General features: G+C 41.3%; 1 protein-coding gene across 2 annotated transcripts; it reads left to right on the top strand.

Moving 5' to 3' along the window:
• The first annotated feature begins 1,748 nt into the window (after nt 1-1,748).
• On the top strand, nt 1,749-15,397 carry ctbs (chitobiase, di-N-acetyl). Of its 2 annotated transcripts, none has more exons than XM_079505971.1 (7): nt 1,749-1,806; nt 8,976-9,114; nt 10,332-10,540; nt 10,910-11,081; nt 11,183-11,280; nt 13,178-13,339; nt 15,116-15,397. In XM_079505971.1, the coding sequence occupies exons 2-7, from the start codon at nt 9,027-9,029 to the stop codon at nt 15,302-15,304; spliced, it is 918 nt and encodes a 305-aa protein (XP_079362097.1). In that variant the 5' UTR covers nt 1,749-1,806; nt 8,976-9,026; the 3' UTR covers nt 15,305-15,397. The 2 variants fall into 2 exon arrangements, with proteins under 2 accessions (XP_079362097.1, XP_079362096.1); XM_079505970.1 differs by lacking the exon at nt 1,749-1,806 and adding an exon at nt 4,618-4,870.
• Nucleotides 15,398-17,115: the final 1,718 nt, after the last annotated feature.

Raw genomic sequence — 17,115 nt, 5'->3', positions numbered from 1 at the left:
TCTCCAGAAACTGGCTGTATCAAATATGAATGGACATCATTAACGACGCACAGCCACTCCCCTGACAGAAAGGCCGGGGTTGTCGGTTTATTTTTCAAACACAGTTCTTATATGAAGCAACCTGAAATCCCCCATGGAGATTACAATGCAAATAAAAAAATCACACCCGTGTGAACTGAGTGGTGTAAGGTCTTATATAGCCTGATCAGCTGTGGTCTGACGTAATGTCTGACGTAATGAAATCACACCCGGGTGAACTGGGTGACCGTAGCAACCATGCTCATTTTTTAGTGGTTTACACCACTCAAAAATACATGAACCTGTGTATTGACGCCCTCTACTGAAAGTGACGTCAGACTTCGGTGCTCTATAAGAGCACTGGGAGCCCTTTTTGAGTGGTGTAAACCACTCCTACAACTGGCTTTTTTGTGCAGAAAAAATGAGCATGGTTGCTATGTTCACCCTGTTCACCCGGGTGTGATTTCATACAACTGTCTTTGTTAGTGCAGAAAAAATGAGCATGGTTGCTATGTTCACCCTGTTCACCCGGGTGTGATTTCATTACGTCAGACATGATTTCATTACGTCAGACAGGCTATATTACACCACTCAGTTCACACGGGTGTGATTTTTTCTTTTTGAGTGGTGCAACCACTCCTATATAGACAGCTATGTGTGTCCCTGGCTGGCTGGCTGTGTCCCTGTGTCCCTGGGTCTGAGCACGGAAATAGCATATTTTCTCTACCAAGCGTTTTGGATGCGGGGCGGCTCGCCAGAACCGGCCCGGCCCCCTGGGCGTGTTCCTGGGGGTCTGGATGTTCCGGGGACCCCCACACGGTAACTCTGTCATTTCTTGACCGTTTTGGACGTGGGGCGGCTCACCGGAACCAGGCTGGCACCCTGAGCACGTTCCTGTGGGTCCTTTTAGTAAGAAAAGAAAAAGTTACTTTTCACAGTAACGCATTACTTTTTGGTTTAAGTAATCAGTAAAGTAACTAAGTTACTTTTGAAATGATGTAACTAGTAACTGTAACTAGTTACTTAAAAGTAACGGTCCCAACACTGATGACAACACATCACATTGAACATTTAAATCAAACTATGATTGATTGATTGATTGATTGATTGATTGGTTGATTGATTGAATACTTTATTAACATTCTTATTAATAGTACAGGTATAGTACATGCCATTACAACATTGGCTGTGCATTCCCTGTGTGTCTTATAAGCCGATGACTTTGTTGATGAGCAAGTTGCTGTACACAGAAGTAAACTATTACCTAGGCCAGGGTGTTGGAGAAAAAAGAGGGGATTATTATGCATTTTTGGAAGATGAAAGTTCATGCAAAAGACATAGTGGCTAAGACATTGTTCTTGTGGGGGTTAAAAGGCACAGTGGCATATAATGAATTGCATTTTTATTCCAAGTGCTCAAAGCGCTTTACAATGGTTCATTCATTCATATATTGGGAGGTGAAGCGGCGAACAGTCGACGCCAGCGTCCTCACTTCCCACATTCACACACCAATGGTGGCAAGCTCACACCAACCAACTCATTGGAGGCAATGTAGCCCCCTTTCTGAAACCAGCTCCTCGCCACTCGCCCTACACACTTGCCCTCGATATGCGCGTTCACGCGAGGCTGCGCCATATTAAGTGTCATCCGAAACCAAGCAGCCTTGAGTGGAAGAGGCTTATAAAGCCCTCAAGAGCGAGTCTGCGAGTCTGTGCCGATCTAGACTCGATTGCCTTGTGCAGCCCTGCTCTCTGTCCGCATGGAAACCTCAAACCGCGACCTACAAATGTAAGTACCACCACAAATAAATGATAAATAAACTCCTCCTAAACAATCTTCATCTGATGCAGAATAGACAACGCTCCAACTGATGTTCACAAGGGCTCTTTATTTACCCCACCGTGAAAAACACACACAAACAAAACAACTTTTAACACAATGATTTATAAACACCATGGATGTATATGACATGTCATTTTTGACAGTCACGCTGTATTTCCTTTTTCCATATTAATGAAATCCACATGTCACACAAACATACACGATGCAATGCAATATAACGGTACAAACAAAATAACAGGTAACACAATTGCATGATGGTAACCATGGCAACGAATGGTGTCTGTTTCCTCTGTTTTTTGCGCGACGGCCAGATTCCCGGAAACGCAAAAAGTCCGCGGAGGTGGAGCTTCTTTTCCATCCACCACCTGTCTAAAAACTCGGAATTTAAGCTGCGCAGAGCTTAAGAAGTGCGTGGCTGTCGACCGTTTTGCGCTTAGGTGTGGAAAGGGCTTATTTGTTGGGGAGTGTTTTTTATACCCAGCACCCTAATCAAGGAAACTTGATTCAGCTGGAGGGGCACTTCCTGAGGGAACCTCCCGAGAGCACTTCAAGTCAAGGGACTGGTTTCAGAAAGGACCTAGGGCTCAGTGTCTTGCCCAAGGACACTTCGACATGAGGACAGGAGGAGCCTGGATTCGAACCGCCGACCCAGGGATCATTGGACAACCTGCTCTACCTCCTGAGCCACAGCCGCCCGTATAAATGTGTTGGAGTCAGCACACAGGCCTTCACCAGGGTGACTGTGACCCTGAAGAATTAAGGCTGGTATGTCCTGACCTGTCGCTTTTCCAAATTCTGTCAACATCCCCACTTTTCCCATAGAGATTTACAAAAATATTTATATAAATTATTAAGCCTAGAATCAAACCATCCAGTATCCTGGTGATTCATGACCATAACATGGCCCGTGGGGCCTCTACAGCGGTGCTCATTGGACACTGGCCTACTTGGAACGATGCAAGTTGGAAATGCATGGCCCACCCAAATCAGTTTGTGTCTCTTTTATGCCCATATGGAGTTCTTTGTCAGTCATGCCCAAATATGCAGTCTATGCAAACGTCAGAATGATGTCATAACAGGCCAGCCTCCATGTACCCTGGGCAGGGGCCCTGTCCAGGCCCGGGCAGAGGCCTTTTGTGGCGGTTCTGGACAACCGTGGGTCCGCCCGACTCGACACCGGGCACTGCACCCCCTGTGGTGACGTGGAACACATGTGTGTTGAATTTGAATTTGGGGCGAACGGTTCCCGAGTTACGTGGATTACACACAGACAGAGACTTGGTGCATTTATAGATATAGATATCAAAGGTTTAATGGCCATGATTCACCTCTTGGATGGCTTGATTGTAGGCTTAAAATAATTGATAATTGAATATTTTTGTAAATCTCTATGAGAAAAATGAATGACAGATTTTTCATTGGTGCCAGAAAACCACGCCCAGTGGTGGCCATTTTCATTCCAGACTCCATTCATTTTTCCCATAGAGATTTCCAAAATTATTAAAATATTATATAATATCATTACTTGCGCATGATATAAATGTAATATATTTATGATATAAATATTGATAACCTAATATAAATAATGATAACCTACCTGTCCGAGAATAAAGTGCTTTTATTGTAGGCCTATTCATATATTGTTTTTAATCTTTAATCTTTATTTTTTTTTTAAATTGCATTGGCAAATATGTCCTGTCCCCTTCACACGCCTTGCATGAATCGGCAGGCAGATAAACTCCATCCCCAATAATCACACCAACAAAGACGTTCCAGTTGTCTTTACTGTAATCACTGGCAGTAGGGTAAAACTGACAGAAATAAAACATACATACAATCATAATGAGTACAAATCACATGAATGCAAGTACAATGTAAATACGGTGAGTATGAGTAAATCATAAAACAATATAAAAGTTACACAAACTTCCAAATGTTTCCCAAACATAGGCTACGGTAAGTATAATGTTGCACAATACAATGTATCAGCACATATTAGTAATGCAAGCAGGTACAAACATTGTTACCTAAATATGCAAAGTGTCTGTATTAAATCTTCACAAAACTTGTACAAATGTCTCTTAATTGTAAGAACATGTATAAATAATAACATCAAAAGTATTTGCACTCTTACCAACGATGCTATCAAAGATCTAAACGTCAAATGAAGAGAGCAGAAACAGCATGTCCTTCTCTGAGCTTGGTACATGTAGAAATGATCAGCTCTGCACTCTGCCCTAATTAACCTGACCTGCTGTCACTAAGAGCACTAACTAGACACACCTGTTGAAGTGCTTTGATCCCAATGATCAGAATGTCCTGGTGACATTAACAATTAAGACATGACTTAAATGCAGTTACACAAAACAACACACAGGGGGTGCTAAATAACAAAATACAAAACTGACTGACTGAAGGCAGCACAAAATATAAGGCTTTTTTATCATGTAATCCACTTCATGTGAGTGCCATAAATATTTATATTAATATTTATAATCATTAATATAAAGGGGGACGAGTTAAAAGGAGAGAGAGAGAGAGAGAGAGAGAGAGAGAGAGAGAGAGAGACATGGCGATCTTCAAGTCAACTCTGCACTGTTTATTACGTTAGGCCTAGATAAAATAGAGAAGTCAGTTATATTAACAGTTAGTTATTAAAACATGAGCATATATCATATGTCATGTGCGCCGCAGTGCGCGTTGGATGAAGAGTGTCCCATTTACTCCTCCCATAATCATGTGATTCACATACTTCGTCTAGATAGAAAAGTCGACTCGTGACGCGATCGCGGTTATAGTTTTCGTCAGTAGCCTAGACCTGTCTGACTTGGCAGTGGTACTAAAGGCTAAAAGTAAAACCGTCGAAATGATACGACACCGGATTTCTACTGAAATGCTGTGGTTCGTTCTGTGTCTAGTGACATCATATCTATGTTCAAACTGGGCAGACGTTTGTCCATGTGAGAGCCAGGAACTCTGCCATCAAATTCGCGACGAACGGGACTTTGAGGTACAGTACAGTAGGCACTGGCAGACGGTCGAAAACTCGAAATGAATGGTTTGTTGGACAGTGGACAAGACAGGGCAAGCACCGCCCACAATCCACACATATTTTTGCTTGACACTGACAGCCTATTTGCTGTTTCTTTCGTGTGATGGAAAAAGTAGTTTAAGTAAAAGTATCAATACACTGCAATATAGAACTGCTCCGTAAGTATATTGGCATCAAAGTATACTGAAAAGTATCCAAAGTAGTAGACTATACGCCTACTCTAGTACTCTTTATGCAGAATGTCTCATTTCAAGTTTTCAAATGTATAATAATCATTTGAAAATAGCAGATCAAAATGTATATAGGGCTGAAGTGGGTAATGTAGGTTTTATAATAATAAAAATCTACAATGTAACTAGTAGGCTAACTAGGCTATACGTTGTCAAATAATTAAATGTAGTGGAGAGTATTGGAAATCGGAATTACTCAAGTACAAAGTACAAATACCTCAAAATTGTACTTACGTACAGTACTTAAGTAAATGTACTTAGTTACTTTCCACGGACCACTGGTTAATAGGTTAGTTAGGTTTCCTTCCCTGCAGCGAGGTGTCCAGAAAGTTTGAGAACACATACTGTGCTATGTGATCATTAACTTGGAACTGAATTTGTTTTCAATGTATTGATTAGCCATAGCTTATAACTGCAACTGCACCAATTTCATGTTTAATCATAATGGTCCTCATTCACAACGGCGTTTACGCTCATAAAGTGACGTTACGTGAGCGGAGCGTGAGCGGACAGGCATTTACGTGGATTCCCACATTACGTGGGAATTCATGAACTTGAACGTGAACTTGACGGTGACGTGGGTTGGTCGGAAATTCCGCTGAAAGCTGCGCCACCTCTCATGGTCGTGTACGGCTTGCGTAGATTTATTAAGAAGGCTTTAGTCTTCATGCTGAATCAATTAAAAGTCCCCAAATCTCAGATAAAATATGTAGGCATGTGTCCCCAACATTGGTCGCACATAAAAAAAATATAGCCTATATAAAAGCCAAGTATCACTTGTATGCCTAAATGCATGCATTCTAGAGGCAGGTTAGCCTAGAGTGCCATACAGAAACTGCCCCTGCAAGCCCGACACCTTTTTTATTTATTTATTAGGATATTTCTAGCATGCGCGATTGCGCTGCTCACTTGACAGCTTTCTACTGCTGTGAGCTTGTAGATCGGCTCTCGCAGTCTCGCGGACTCGCGCTGCATGTTAAAAAACAAACTCACAATTATAATAAGAACATACACTTATCTGCATTCTGCACTGTACGAATCCAACGTTGTTTAGTGTAGTAATGTCTGCAGTATAGGCCTATTTAAATTGTTTCGTTATGGAGCTCCTTTGAGTCAGTCTGACTGTCGGTGCGTGTGTGTGTGTGTGGGGGGGGGGGGATTAGCCCTATATAAAAAAATAGAAGACCACATTAGCCTATTTGAATGAATGGCATCAGCGTGTTTGAAAGTCGGCCAGTCATATCATAGTTTTAAGCCAGCTCACCTCCACTCGCGCTTGTTCACAAACATGACGGACAGACAGACAAGAAAGGCTGTTGATGATGATTATTATTACCACTGTAACTCGCTGATCAGCATGTTGACAGAGACTCAGCCAATTCAAGTTTCACGTAGGCCTAAATGCATTTGCTGCAAGCACCTATCTGCCTCCATTTGCGTCGTGGTATTAATTTATAATATGTATATTGATCACATGCGGACGCCACACAGAATAGCCAACTCTTGGCTGCAGCTGAGGAAACATACAACGTAGTTGGGTCGGATGAAATATAGCCTTAAGTCCAAATCCCACAAGAAAAAAAAGAAAGAAAATATGTCCTGTGTCCATGCATGTCCGGATATATTTGCTTTCCAAATCCGACAGTGCAGGGCAGGGAATCAATCACCGCAGTAGACTAATCAATAGGGCCTTTTATCATTGCCGAGTTTTAATATAGCATTTGGTTGTGTGGTGAACAATACAAATTAACTTCTTTCTCATTATGTGAAAGTAACTGTAACATCAGTTAACTTATTAACGTTCTGACATTTAACAAGGAGTGAAGCAATGCGTGCCAAGTTGGCAAGTTTCGTTTATAATTATATACAAAACTTGCGCTGTTTGCTTGAAGATCTGTCCATGCAGAGACCCGCCTGTCAAAATTAACTGCTCTACAAGCTCATCGCGGCTGTTGTATATAATTTAAAGCCCGGTGCAGGCTATGATGACGTATTTCGATATTTCCTGTTGCCTTATATGGTGTGGGATGGGCGTTCTAACCAGGCGACACCAGGCGAATCGCTTGGGAAAAATGCGGAAAGGCTACACTCTGCGATCCGCACAAATGAAGTGATTACACCATCTTCCCTGAATACGACGGGAGCAAATCGCAGCGTGATCGGACAGAGAAATACGATGATATTTAGTATCTGTTTACGCATACGTTACACTGCGGTGTATTTCTCCTTTGTGAATGAGGACCCATGTGTAGCAGTGTATGACAGGATTGCTGTGATGAGATTTTACCTCACTCACAATAAGCCTATCTCACAGAATTTCCCCGCCCCCCTAAATACGCCCCCTTTCGGGGTTAGTGGTGATAGCGTGACGTCACTCCATAGACACTACATGTTAACCGAGGAAATTTAAGAAGTCTACAACTTTTGTTTTCTCAAGGTAAGGTTTGTTCTATCTGTTCGACCTGATTTACCATCTTGTTTGCTTCATAATAATATTGGTCTGTCACATTTTTACATTAGAAAATGTACTTAGATTCTCCAGAGAAAAAAAGTGTAAATGCTCATGTTAAAGACACCACTATTTACCGGAAGTGGGCGTGGAAAGCGGGCTGTGAGATAGGCCTATCGTTTGCATTTGTATACAGCTTTAAACTACATGCTCATGGAATTTTGAAAAGGAACGTTCAGTGATCTGTATTCTGTATCATAGTGTATACCATCTCTGTTAAAGGTATATTCAGTGATTTCACTTAATTCAAATATAACTTATTTTTTCTTATTTTTTGGATAATCCTCCCTACTATAAAGTGTGCTGACCATATAAGGAGTTCCTCCCTATCCCCAGTGAGCCCCTGCCCCCTTTCTGAAACCAGCTCCTCGCCACTCGCTCTACACACTTGCCCTCGATATGCGCGTTCACGCGAGGCTGCGCCATATTAAGTGTCGTCCGAAACCAAGCAGCCTTGAGTGGAAGTGGCTTATAAAGCCCTCAAGAGCGAGTCTGTGCCGATCTAGACTCGATTGCCTTGTGCAGCCCTGTTCTCTGTCCGCATGGAAACCGCAACCTACAAATGTAAGTACCACCACAAATAAATGATAAATAAACTCCTCCTAAACAATCTTCATCTGATGCAGAATAGACAACACTCCAACTGATGTTCACAAGGGCTCTTTATTTACCCCACCGTGAAAAAAACTATAAATGAAAGTTATGAAACCACACAAACAAAACAACTTTTAACACAATGATTTATAAACACCATGGATGTATATGACATGTCATTTTTGACAGTCACGCTGTATTTCCTTTTTCCATATTAATGAAATCCACATGTCACAAACATACACGATACAATGCAATATAACTGTACAAACAAAATAACAGGTAACACAATTGCGTGATGGTAACCATGGCAACGGATGGTGTCTGTTTCCTGTTTCTGCACAAGGAGGGCGAGTGTATTTCCAAACAGTTTTTTATACCCAGCACCCTAATCAAGGGAACTTGATTCAGCTGGAGGGGCACTTTCTGACGAGGGAACCTCCCGAGAGCACTTCAAGTCAAGGGACTGGTTTCAGAAAGGGCCCAGGGTCAAAAAACCCTAGTTTCGGTTTGGGCTTTGGGTGGCAAAGCCTTCATCCAATCAGGATGAGAGGGGCCTTCCTCCAATCATGATCGAGTGGGGCGGGCCTTGGTGCACATGCTGTTGGTCTGTTGTACTTCCCCCACTGTAGAGCGTGTGCACATCTTGTTACCGGGTGGACCGGGTATTTTTCCAAATCACCCAAATCACTGAATGCTCCTTTAATACTATAGTGTTGGCTGTTTTCAGGTGTTTGTATTTGATGTAGGTGGGGACACTTGGAAGTCATACAATTGGAGCATGGTGACAACAGTGGCCACATTTGGCAAATATGATGCTGCACTCATGTGTTATGCTCATTCCAAAGGAGCACGAGTAGTACTCAAAGGTACAACATGCATAACCTATAGACACATACAGTATACTAGTATCAACACATAAACATATAGCAACTATATGTCCGTTATTGTGTTAATGAAGTGTTAACATCATTACATAACAACATGTGTTGTTCGCTATGGCAGTGGTTCTCAACCAGTGGTCCGATGACCACCAGTGGTCCTTGAGGGGGTTCCAGGTGGTCCCCAGTTAAATGATGGGAGTGTTGGTAACCAAATGGAACCTTATAGTAAGGGCATTTTATCAGGTATTTGACCAAATCTGGGAACTAAATCGTTACCAAGAAATCTCTTCACCAATGTGTTTCTAAAGGTGTCTAATAACATGTACTAAAAGTTTGAAATTCAACTCCCGTGGGAAATGTGAGTTATTAGCATAATATGTGACCATACCCATAACATCCTATATAAGGCAAAAAAGTCCAAATTTCATCATTCTTTAAGTAGCATGTGACATATGAAACTAGGGTGTTTTCATGATTCTGAATCTATTCCAAGCATTAGTTTTGCACAAAAAACACTCCTTGGGCTAAATTAGGCCATATCCACTTGACCAAATGTGCTGACCTGTGATGACGGCTATGGCCGTTTTCCTCCCAAGGAGTGTTTTTTGTGCAAAACGAATGCTTGGAATGGATTCAGAATCATGAAAACACCCTAGTTTCATATGTCACATGCTACTTAAAGAATGATGAAATTTTGCCTTATATAGGATGTTATGGGTATGGTCACATATTATGCTAATAACTCACATTTCCCACAGGAGTTGAATTTCAAACTTTTAGTACATGTTATTAGACACCTTTAGAAACACATTGGTGAAGAGATTTCTTGGTAACGATTTAGTTCCCAGATTTTCATAGATTTCTCTTACTATTATTTGGTCTCCTCTCGAAACGAGAGTTTCAGTTTCACAAAGGGCCTATTTAACTTTCCCAGTAAAAACCATCACCCCTAGGATATAAAAACAACCAGAAACACTATGACCAAGTTTAATCATAGAGATTAGCTCAAATTAGACCACAAGTTCCCAGTGCATACTGTATATGTCCATTATGCTTCTCTAACTGTTTGACTATGTTTCCTCCGCTGGGGTTAGGCAAGATTCAGCGCATCGATCAAGGTCGATCAGTGATGAAGCTGTATCTGACTTTATACTGACATAGGCTCATCACTTTCTCACACTATGTTGCTGTGACTACTGTAGGTGACGTGCCGCTCTCCTTCATGGTGGACCCTGACAACAGGACGGCATGGATCACAGAGAAGGTCAACTTGGCTAAGAGTCAGTTTATGGATGGGATCAACATAGACATTGAACAAGCCGTGGAAGACGGCTCGCCACAGTATCATGCACTGACTGCCCTGGTCAAAGAGACCACCGAGGTCTTTCACAGGGAGATCCCAGGTTCCCAGGTGAAAACAACATTTTGAGAATTGTCATCTGCTAAGTACTTGTTGCACAACAATTAACCTTTAGTTGGTGGAGGAGATCTTTTGTCATTTGAACCTCTAAAGTTGAGTTGATGCCACCTGCAGTATAGAAGTTATTATAGAGGCAGCTACTGTCTGTAGATCAATATACTGTACTACGACTTCCGCTATCATCAGTCTGTTCCTCATTCCTTTCTGTTGCCAAACCAGTTATTTTTGAATTACGACACTTATGAATGGAGCCAAGGCAAAGTTCCACAGTAGTTCAGCAAGTCATTAAACCCATCTTAATTTAAGTTCCATAGGTTAAACATTTCCATCATTTTGTATTTACCTTATCCCGACCATTAGGTCTCATTTGATGTTGCCTGGTCATCAAACTGCATAGACAAGCGCTGCTATGACTATGTTGCCATTGCGGAGTCCTGCGACCTTCTATTTGTGATGTCCTATGATGAGCAGAGTCAGATCTGGGGTGATTGCATTGCCATGGCCAATGCTCCAGTCCCTCAAACACTGAATGGTTGGTTGGAATGAATCACACTGGTTGAAGTCAGATACATTGGACTACAAATTACCCTCATCTTAAACATGTCTGCAACATATTGTGGTCTTTCTTAACAGACTATTCCCAATATTTGGATCTTGAGATAGATTCAAAGAAGCTTGTAATGGGAGTACCCTGGTATGGCTATGATTATCCCTGCCTCAACCTAACCCAGGTAAGATCTTTTTTCCAACAAACAGTTCATATTGTGAAGTAGGGGTGTCTCTTCTTATTAGGGACTTTAAGCAACGACTGTTTTCAGGACGGTTCCGCTAGGCGGAAGTACGGCGGCTATGACGCAATCACCGTCGGTGACATTGGTTCCCATGGTGACGCGTCTATGCAGCATGTGTCAAACATAAACACTTTTTTTTAAACACCCCGTCGCGCATCAGCTAACTTGCCGATATTGCTTAATCTTACATGCGCTGGACATGAATTGATCAGCAGTGGAAAGAGGAAGGTGCTGGAGCAAATTAGCAATCTTTTAAAACCATTTTAATAAACAGGGTTAATATGACATATGGTATTAGTGTTATTTCTTCATTCAGAGCATGCCAACACATTACACAGCATAAGAGAGGTGATGGAGCAATCGGTGTAAATGTATGACAGCTATAATTTCAATAAACATGGTTATGACATGGTGTTGTACGTGTAAGTGTTGGTTCTGCCGTAGTAGAAGGGCTGCGACAGTCAGTAAGCAGGTTTATGTATCGAGCACTGATCCATTTCCGGTTGCCATAGCCGTCGTTGCTTAAAGTCCCTATTGTCTCCACCAGGCCGAAGGCATGGGGAGAAAGTATGTTTTGCACTCCGTCCGTCCGTGTGTCTGTCCGTCCGTCCGTCTATGACCAGCTAATCTCTGGCACCGTTGGCTTGATCGCAGCCATACTCTGCACACACTCCCTGAATGTGTGCAGCAGCAGCTGAACCTCTGCAGCTGAACCTCTGCCCCAAAGTTCTCACATTGACACAACACGCAAATTGTTACACAGTCTCTCTAGAGCCATTCAACAAAACGGGTCTTTCAGATTTTTCAGACTCCATCCTGATTGGCTAAGATTGGATTCCAAAGTTCGCAGGAGTGCTCCGTTTCAAACAAAATGCTGCAAATCATGAACACATCGTGTTCCGTGAAATTTGGCACACACATTCCCACTAGGCCAAGGAAGAAATGCCACTTGAACATTTTCAACTCTGGTGGTGCTATAACTGGCCGATAAGTGTTTTTACCTATAACTGCACCGATCTGTGTAAAACCTTGTACGCACACTCCCTAGAGGCCAAGGAAAAACCTTTGCCTGGAATTTTTCACATCTGCTCTTTATAGCGCCACCAGGAGGCCGACATATGTAAAACACATTTTCTATTACTCCTTCCGATTTTATCCAAATTTCACACAAATCGGTACACATGCTCTCCATATAGTCATGTGATCAAGACGGGTTTGTTTGATTTCTCATAATAATCCATCCTGATTAGCTACGATTGGCTTCTAAAGTTTTCAGGAGTAGCCCGTTTTGTACAAATCGCCACAACTCCTCAACGCAGTGTCCAATTGCGGTGAAACTGCATGCATATTCCCACTAGGCTTAATAGGAAGAAATGCCACTTGATAGTTTTCAAATCAGCCTCATGGTGGCGCTACAACAGGCCAAGTTGCGTCACACACACACACACACACACACACACACTGCATGCATATTCCCACTAGGCTTAATAGGAAGAAATGCCACTTGATAGTTTTCAAATCAGCCTCATGGTGGCGCTACAACAGGCCAAGTTGCGTCACACACACACACACACACACACACACACACACACACACAAACATGTTTATATTACTCCTAAACATTTTGCCAAACATCACACACACTCCTATCCTTACTTTACATTCCATAGATTGATTCCACGGATACGCAACATATTTGTTAAATACACTGTCCAGGTGCAGGTACTTCATTGTTGGATGATTCTGACAACATACTGTATTAGGAAGTAAGGCGAACTGTACTGTTCAGCTGTTCTGGACAATATAAAAATTGAACACAGACTCTTGTACCCATCAGGGCGGGGTGTGTTCTATACCCGAAGTCCCATTTTGTGATGCACCGTGCAGCGATGCAGCTGGTAAACAGAAACCATACAGCTGGATCATGAAGCAGCTCAATAACTCCATGTCAGGCAGGCTGTGGGACGAACAGCAGCAAGCACCATATTTTAATTACAAGGTAAGGTTAATCATTTATGAAGTGAGGTAGTCACTTACAGCACACACACATACTTTGGGTCTGATCTTTCTTCTTGTCACCAATTTGTATGGCATTATATATTTTTTATTTTTCAAATTTCAATATACAAAACAATCCCCCAAGACACAAGAAAATAATAATGACACATTTGACAATAAGGAATACAAAAATCAAGACAATGTAACACAAAATAAGCAAACAGACGAACAAATACAAAAACTGCCAGACATTACAGCCTTTTCAGCTTACACACCTATGTTTCTATATTCATTTGCCTTTTATGTTTTCACCAATCCCTTTAGGTCTATAAATGGAGTCCATATTTTGAGAATGTCTTGTCTAGATTAGATCTGTGAAATCGAATTCTCTCCATCTGTATGATTACAATCATCTCATTCAACCATTTCTTATAACCAGGAGGGGAGGGTGGGTAACTAACAGTCCAATAGACTTTTCTTGGCTGCAACCATTCCCAAGCATTAATGTCTTTTGATCTTCAGATGTGAATCCTGTGATATTCTCTAAACTTTCAAATAAAGTATTTTTTATTTCATCGCTCAGTTCTATTCCCAATGCCATGCCTCTTTTTCTTTTTTTTTTAAACAATATATTTATTGAAAGTTATAGCTTTTAGTTAATAAAATGTCCAGAAACAAACACAAACAGCAGACACACATCAGCATGAACCCGTTTGAGTATATCTGACTGAACCAACTCCACAAGCTACGTATCATTCATAACAAAATAAAATAAAAACAAACAATACAGATATGGTCATAATTCTTCTCCCCACATCACTGTGTAACAGTTATCTAATACAGGTGCTTTCAAGTGGTTGGTGGATAAAGGAATAATAAAAAGAGAGACAGATTGTTTAGTCTTGTCTAGAGCTTATTAAAAGCATTACTCTCTGGTATGGTTTCAAATTGTGGGATATTCTCCATAAACATGTCTAATTTGACAATTTATTTACGGTGCAAAGCAAGGACACTGATCTACCTGTGTTCACACGTCTGAACACAGGTAGGCTCAATCCTCCCATCATGTCAGTAGGTGTTTGAAGGAGAGTTTTTGATATGCGACAAGCCTTATATTCCCATACAAATGATAAAATGATTAGTTTCTTAAAACTGTTGTGTGACTGTCATTTGTTGACGAGAGTTTGTGCCATTTACTCTGAATTTGCACGTGTAAGTCACTCTGGAAGAGCGTCTGCTGAATGCCTAAATGACAAAACTGTAAATGAATCTGTCCTGTCAGTTTACATTCAATCTAAAAAGAGTACTAGTGCACATGCGTTAGCTCCTTCATTGGCAGGGCAAGTAGGCGCCCATTATATGGTTTATTTGTCTTTTTTGCTGAGTTGGAGCCTTGTTTGTCTGTGTCTCAGGCAAGTTGTAATAAATTACAGTGCAACAAAACCAGCAGTCATTCATGGTAAGGGCTAATTGTCTTGTAGCAATGTCTACCCAAGATACCACACTTTCCAAACGCAGTAAATTTACCCCTTCTTGGTGCAATAAATTAAAGCACTCCTGTCCTGGTTAATTCATTCCCAACAAGTTTGAGAGCCTATACACCAGAAGAGGGTGTCATTGTTGCTATTGTTGGGCAGTAACCACCTCCCGTACACAAAAAGGTCTGAGCCCATACGATGGGGGACATTTATAGTAATTCCTGTGCATTCGATGGGTGGATTCATACTATTCAAACGGGTGCAAAATGTATTAATTTATTTTTTTCTCCCCCACCCAGGATAAGAAAGGACAGATTCATCAGGTGTGGTACGATGACCCGGAAAGCATTTGTGCCAAAGCGGGATTGGTCAGTTCTAAAGGGCTGAGGGGCATTGGCATGTGGGACGGCAACATCTTGGACTACAGCGATGACCCGGTTGCTCAGCAACAAACCACAATGATGTGGAATGCTCTCTTAGGATGCTAGCCGGGATACCCTAGCGCTGCCAGAGCGATTTACACTAAACCTGACCTCACTGCCTCATTTGTTTCTGAGTCAATAAAATCATTTGCGAGGCTAGGAGTGCCTGTGGTGTGGTGTGACTTCCTTTTGAATTCAGGGATACATACTTCAGACGGTTAATTGTCACTTTTAGTGCTGTAGTCTTTTATTGCAGTTGTTAGGAAAATGTCTGACATTCCACTCTATTGAGTTAAATTAATTAAATTGCTTTGAAAAGAATGTCTGACATTCCACTCTATTGAGTTAAATTAATTAAATTGCTTTGAAAAAAGTTAATCGTTCTGTTGTTTGTTTTAAGAATAGTTAACACATGAATCTCAACACTGGACACTGAGTGGCATTAAAAATGGGGATTTATTCTGAAATAATAAATAAAACAGAAATGTGAATTGGGTCACACAGTAAACGGCAACTGCAACATGAGCCTAGCAAACCAGGTCCTATAATGTGTTTTATGACAAGATACGGTGAGACACTTATGACGCACTGACTGTAATGGACAATATTTGTTTTTACCTAAAATATTTGTTTTTGCCTAACGTTGCTCGATATTGTTGATGCTTCTTGTTTTGTTTTTTTCTTTTGCCATGTTTTTGCTGTACACAACAGTACTTTTTTATTTCTCATACTCTTACCTGTATGTTGGTAATGTTAACTGCTGTGCTGCCTCTGGGTGACCGATTTTCCCCCACTGGATAATCTATGGGGCACACAACATACAGTGTGCCCCAGTGTGCACACAAACAGTATTTTTGAGTACAGTAAAATGTTTTCTCTTTGATATTCTTATGAAATAAAATCATCAGATTACAGGAAAAAAAAGTAATCATTGTTGCATTTTCCCCCCAATGCTTAACCTGGCAATTGCTGCTTACAACTTAGCTCTTACCGATGACTTCCGGGGCTCGCATAAATGCAGACCAGCCTCTCGTCTTTAGCGTAAATAAAAATAACGTTTTTGCTTCTCACCAATACAAAGGTGGGTTGTGTCATTAGAAAGCCTACTTTCCTTAGTGGAAGCAATCTGACCCCCCCCCCGTATAAAAGGTACTTTAAAAAAATACTGTTACTTCACTGCACCCTCTACCGATATTGCCAAGAGAAAACCCTCATACAGAATATTTTTCCTCTGTGAAAAAAGAATCCCCTTTTGGCCAAAAAGTACCTTTTGTATGTGTGGTGGGGGGCTCAGAGTGCTTCCACTAAGGAAAGTAGGCTTTCTAATGACACAATCCGCCTTTGTATTGGTGAGAAGCAAAAACTTTATTTTTATTTACGCGAAAGACGAGAGGCTGGTCTGCATTTATGTGAGCCCCGGAAGTCATCGGTAACATTGCTCTAGATGCAACGCCATTAGAGCTATGGACCACAGCTACTTAAAACTGTATCACTGAAAAATAGGACCAATACTGTTGGAAAAAGAAAGAATCAAGCCATATAAAAGAACATCACTTGTCAATATGACAACGGTTCAAAGAGATAAAGTAGAGATGACTGCAGCACATGATACATTGATTTAGAGACATGCCAGTCAGATTTGAACATCTGAATGTAAGGTTTACCACCAAGACCATTGGTGTTAAGCGTCAAGACAACCTATTTTACTATAACCAATCTGTAAGGTTGAGTATACTATAGTTGATACACTATAACTTAGCCCATCGTCAGTGGTTGGCCTACTCTTCCATTGAGACATTAAGACATGCGAATCCCTTGACTCCTTCAAAACCGCTCTCAAAGGTCACCTACGGACGGCTGCAATTCGAAACTGGCCT

This window comes from Electrona antarctica (assembly GCF_951216825.1).
Source record: "Electrona antarctica genome assembly, chromosome: 7".
In the NCBI taxonomy this organism is placed as follows: domain Eukaryota; kingdom Metazoa; phylum Chordata; class Actinopteri; order Myctophiformes; family Myctophidae; genus Electrona; species Electrona antarctica.
Note: the sequence above shows the minus strand (reverse complement) of the source record. Positions and strands in the feature narration are given on the sequence as shown.

Coding starts and splice junctions, on each gene's coding strand:
- ctbs (XM_079505970.1), top strand. CDS start 4,727: ATGATACGACACCGGATTTCTACTGAAATGCTGTGGTTCGTTCTGTGT. Junction 10,541..10,909: donor GGGAGATCCCAGGTTCCCAG/GTGAAAACAACA, acceptor CCCGACCATTAG/GTCTCATTTGATGTTGCCTG. Junction 11,082..11,182: donor AGTCCCTCAAACACTGAATG/GTTGGTTGGAAT, acceptor CTTTCTTAACAG/ACTATTCCCAATATTTGGAT.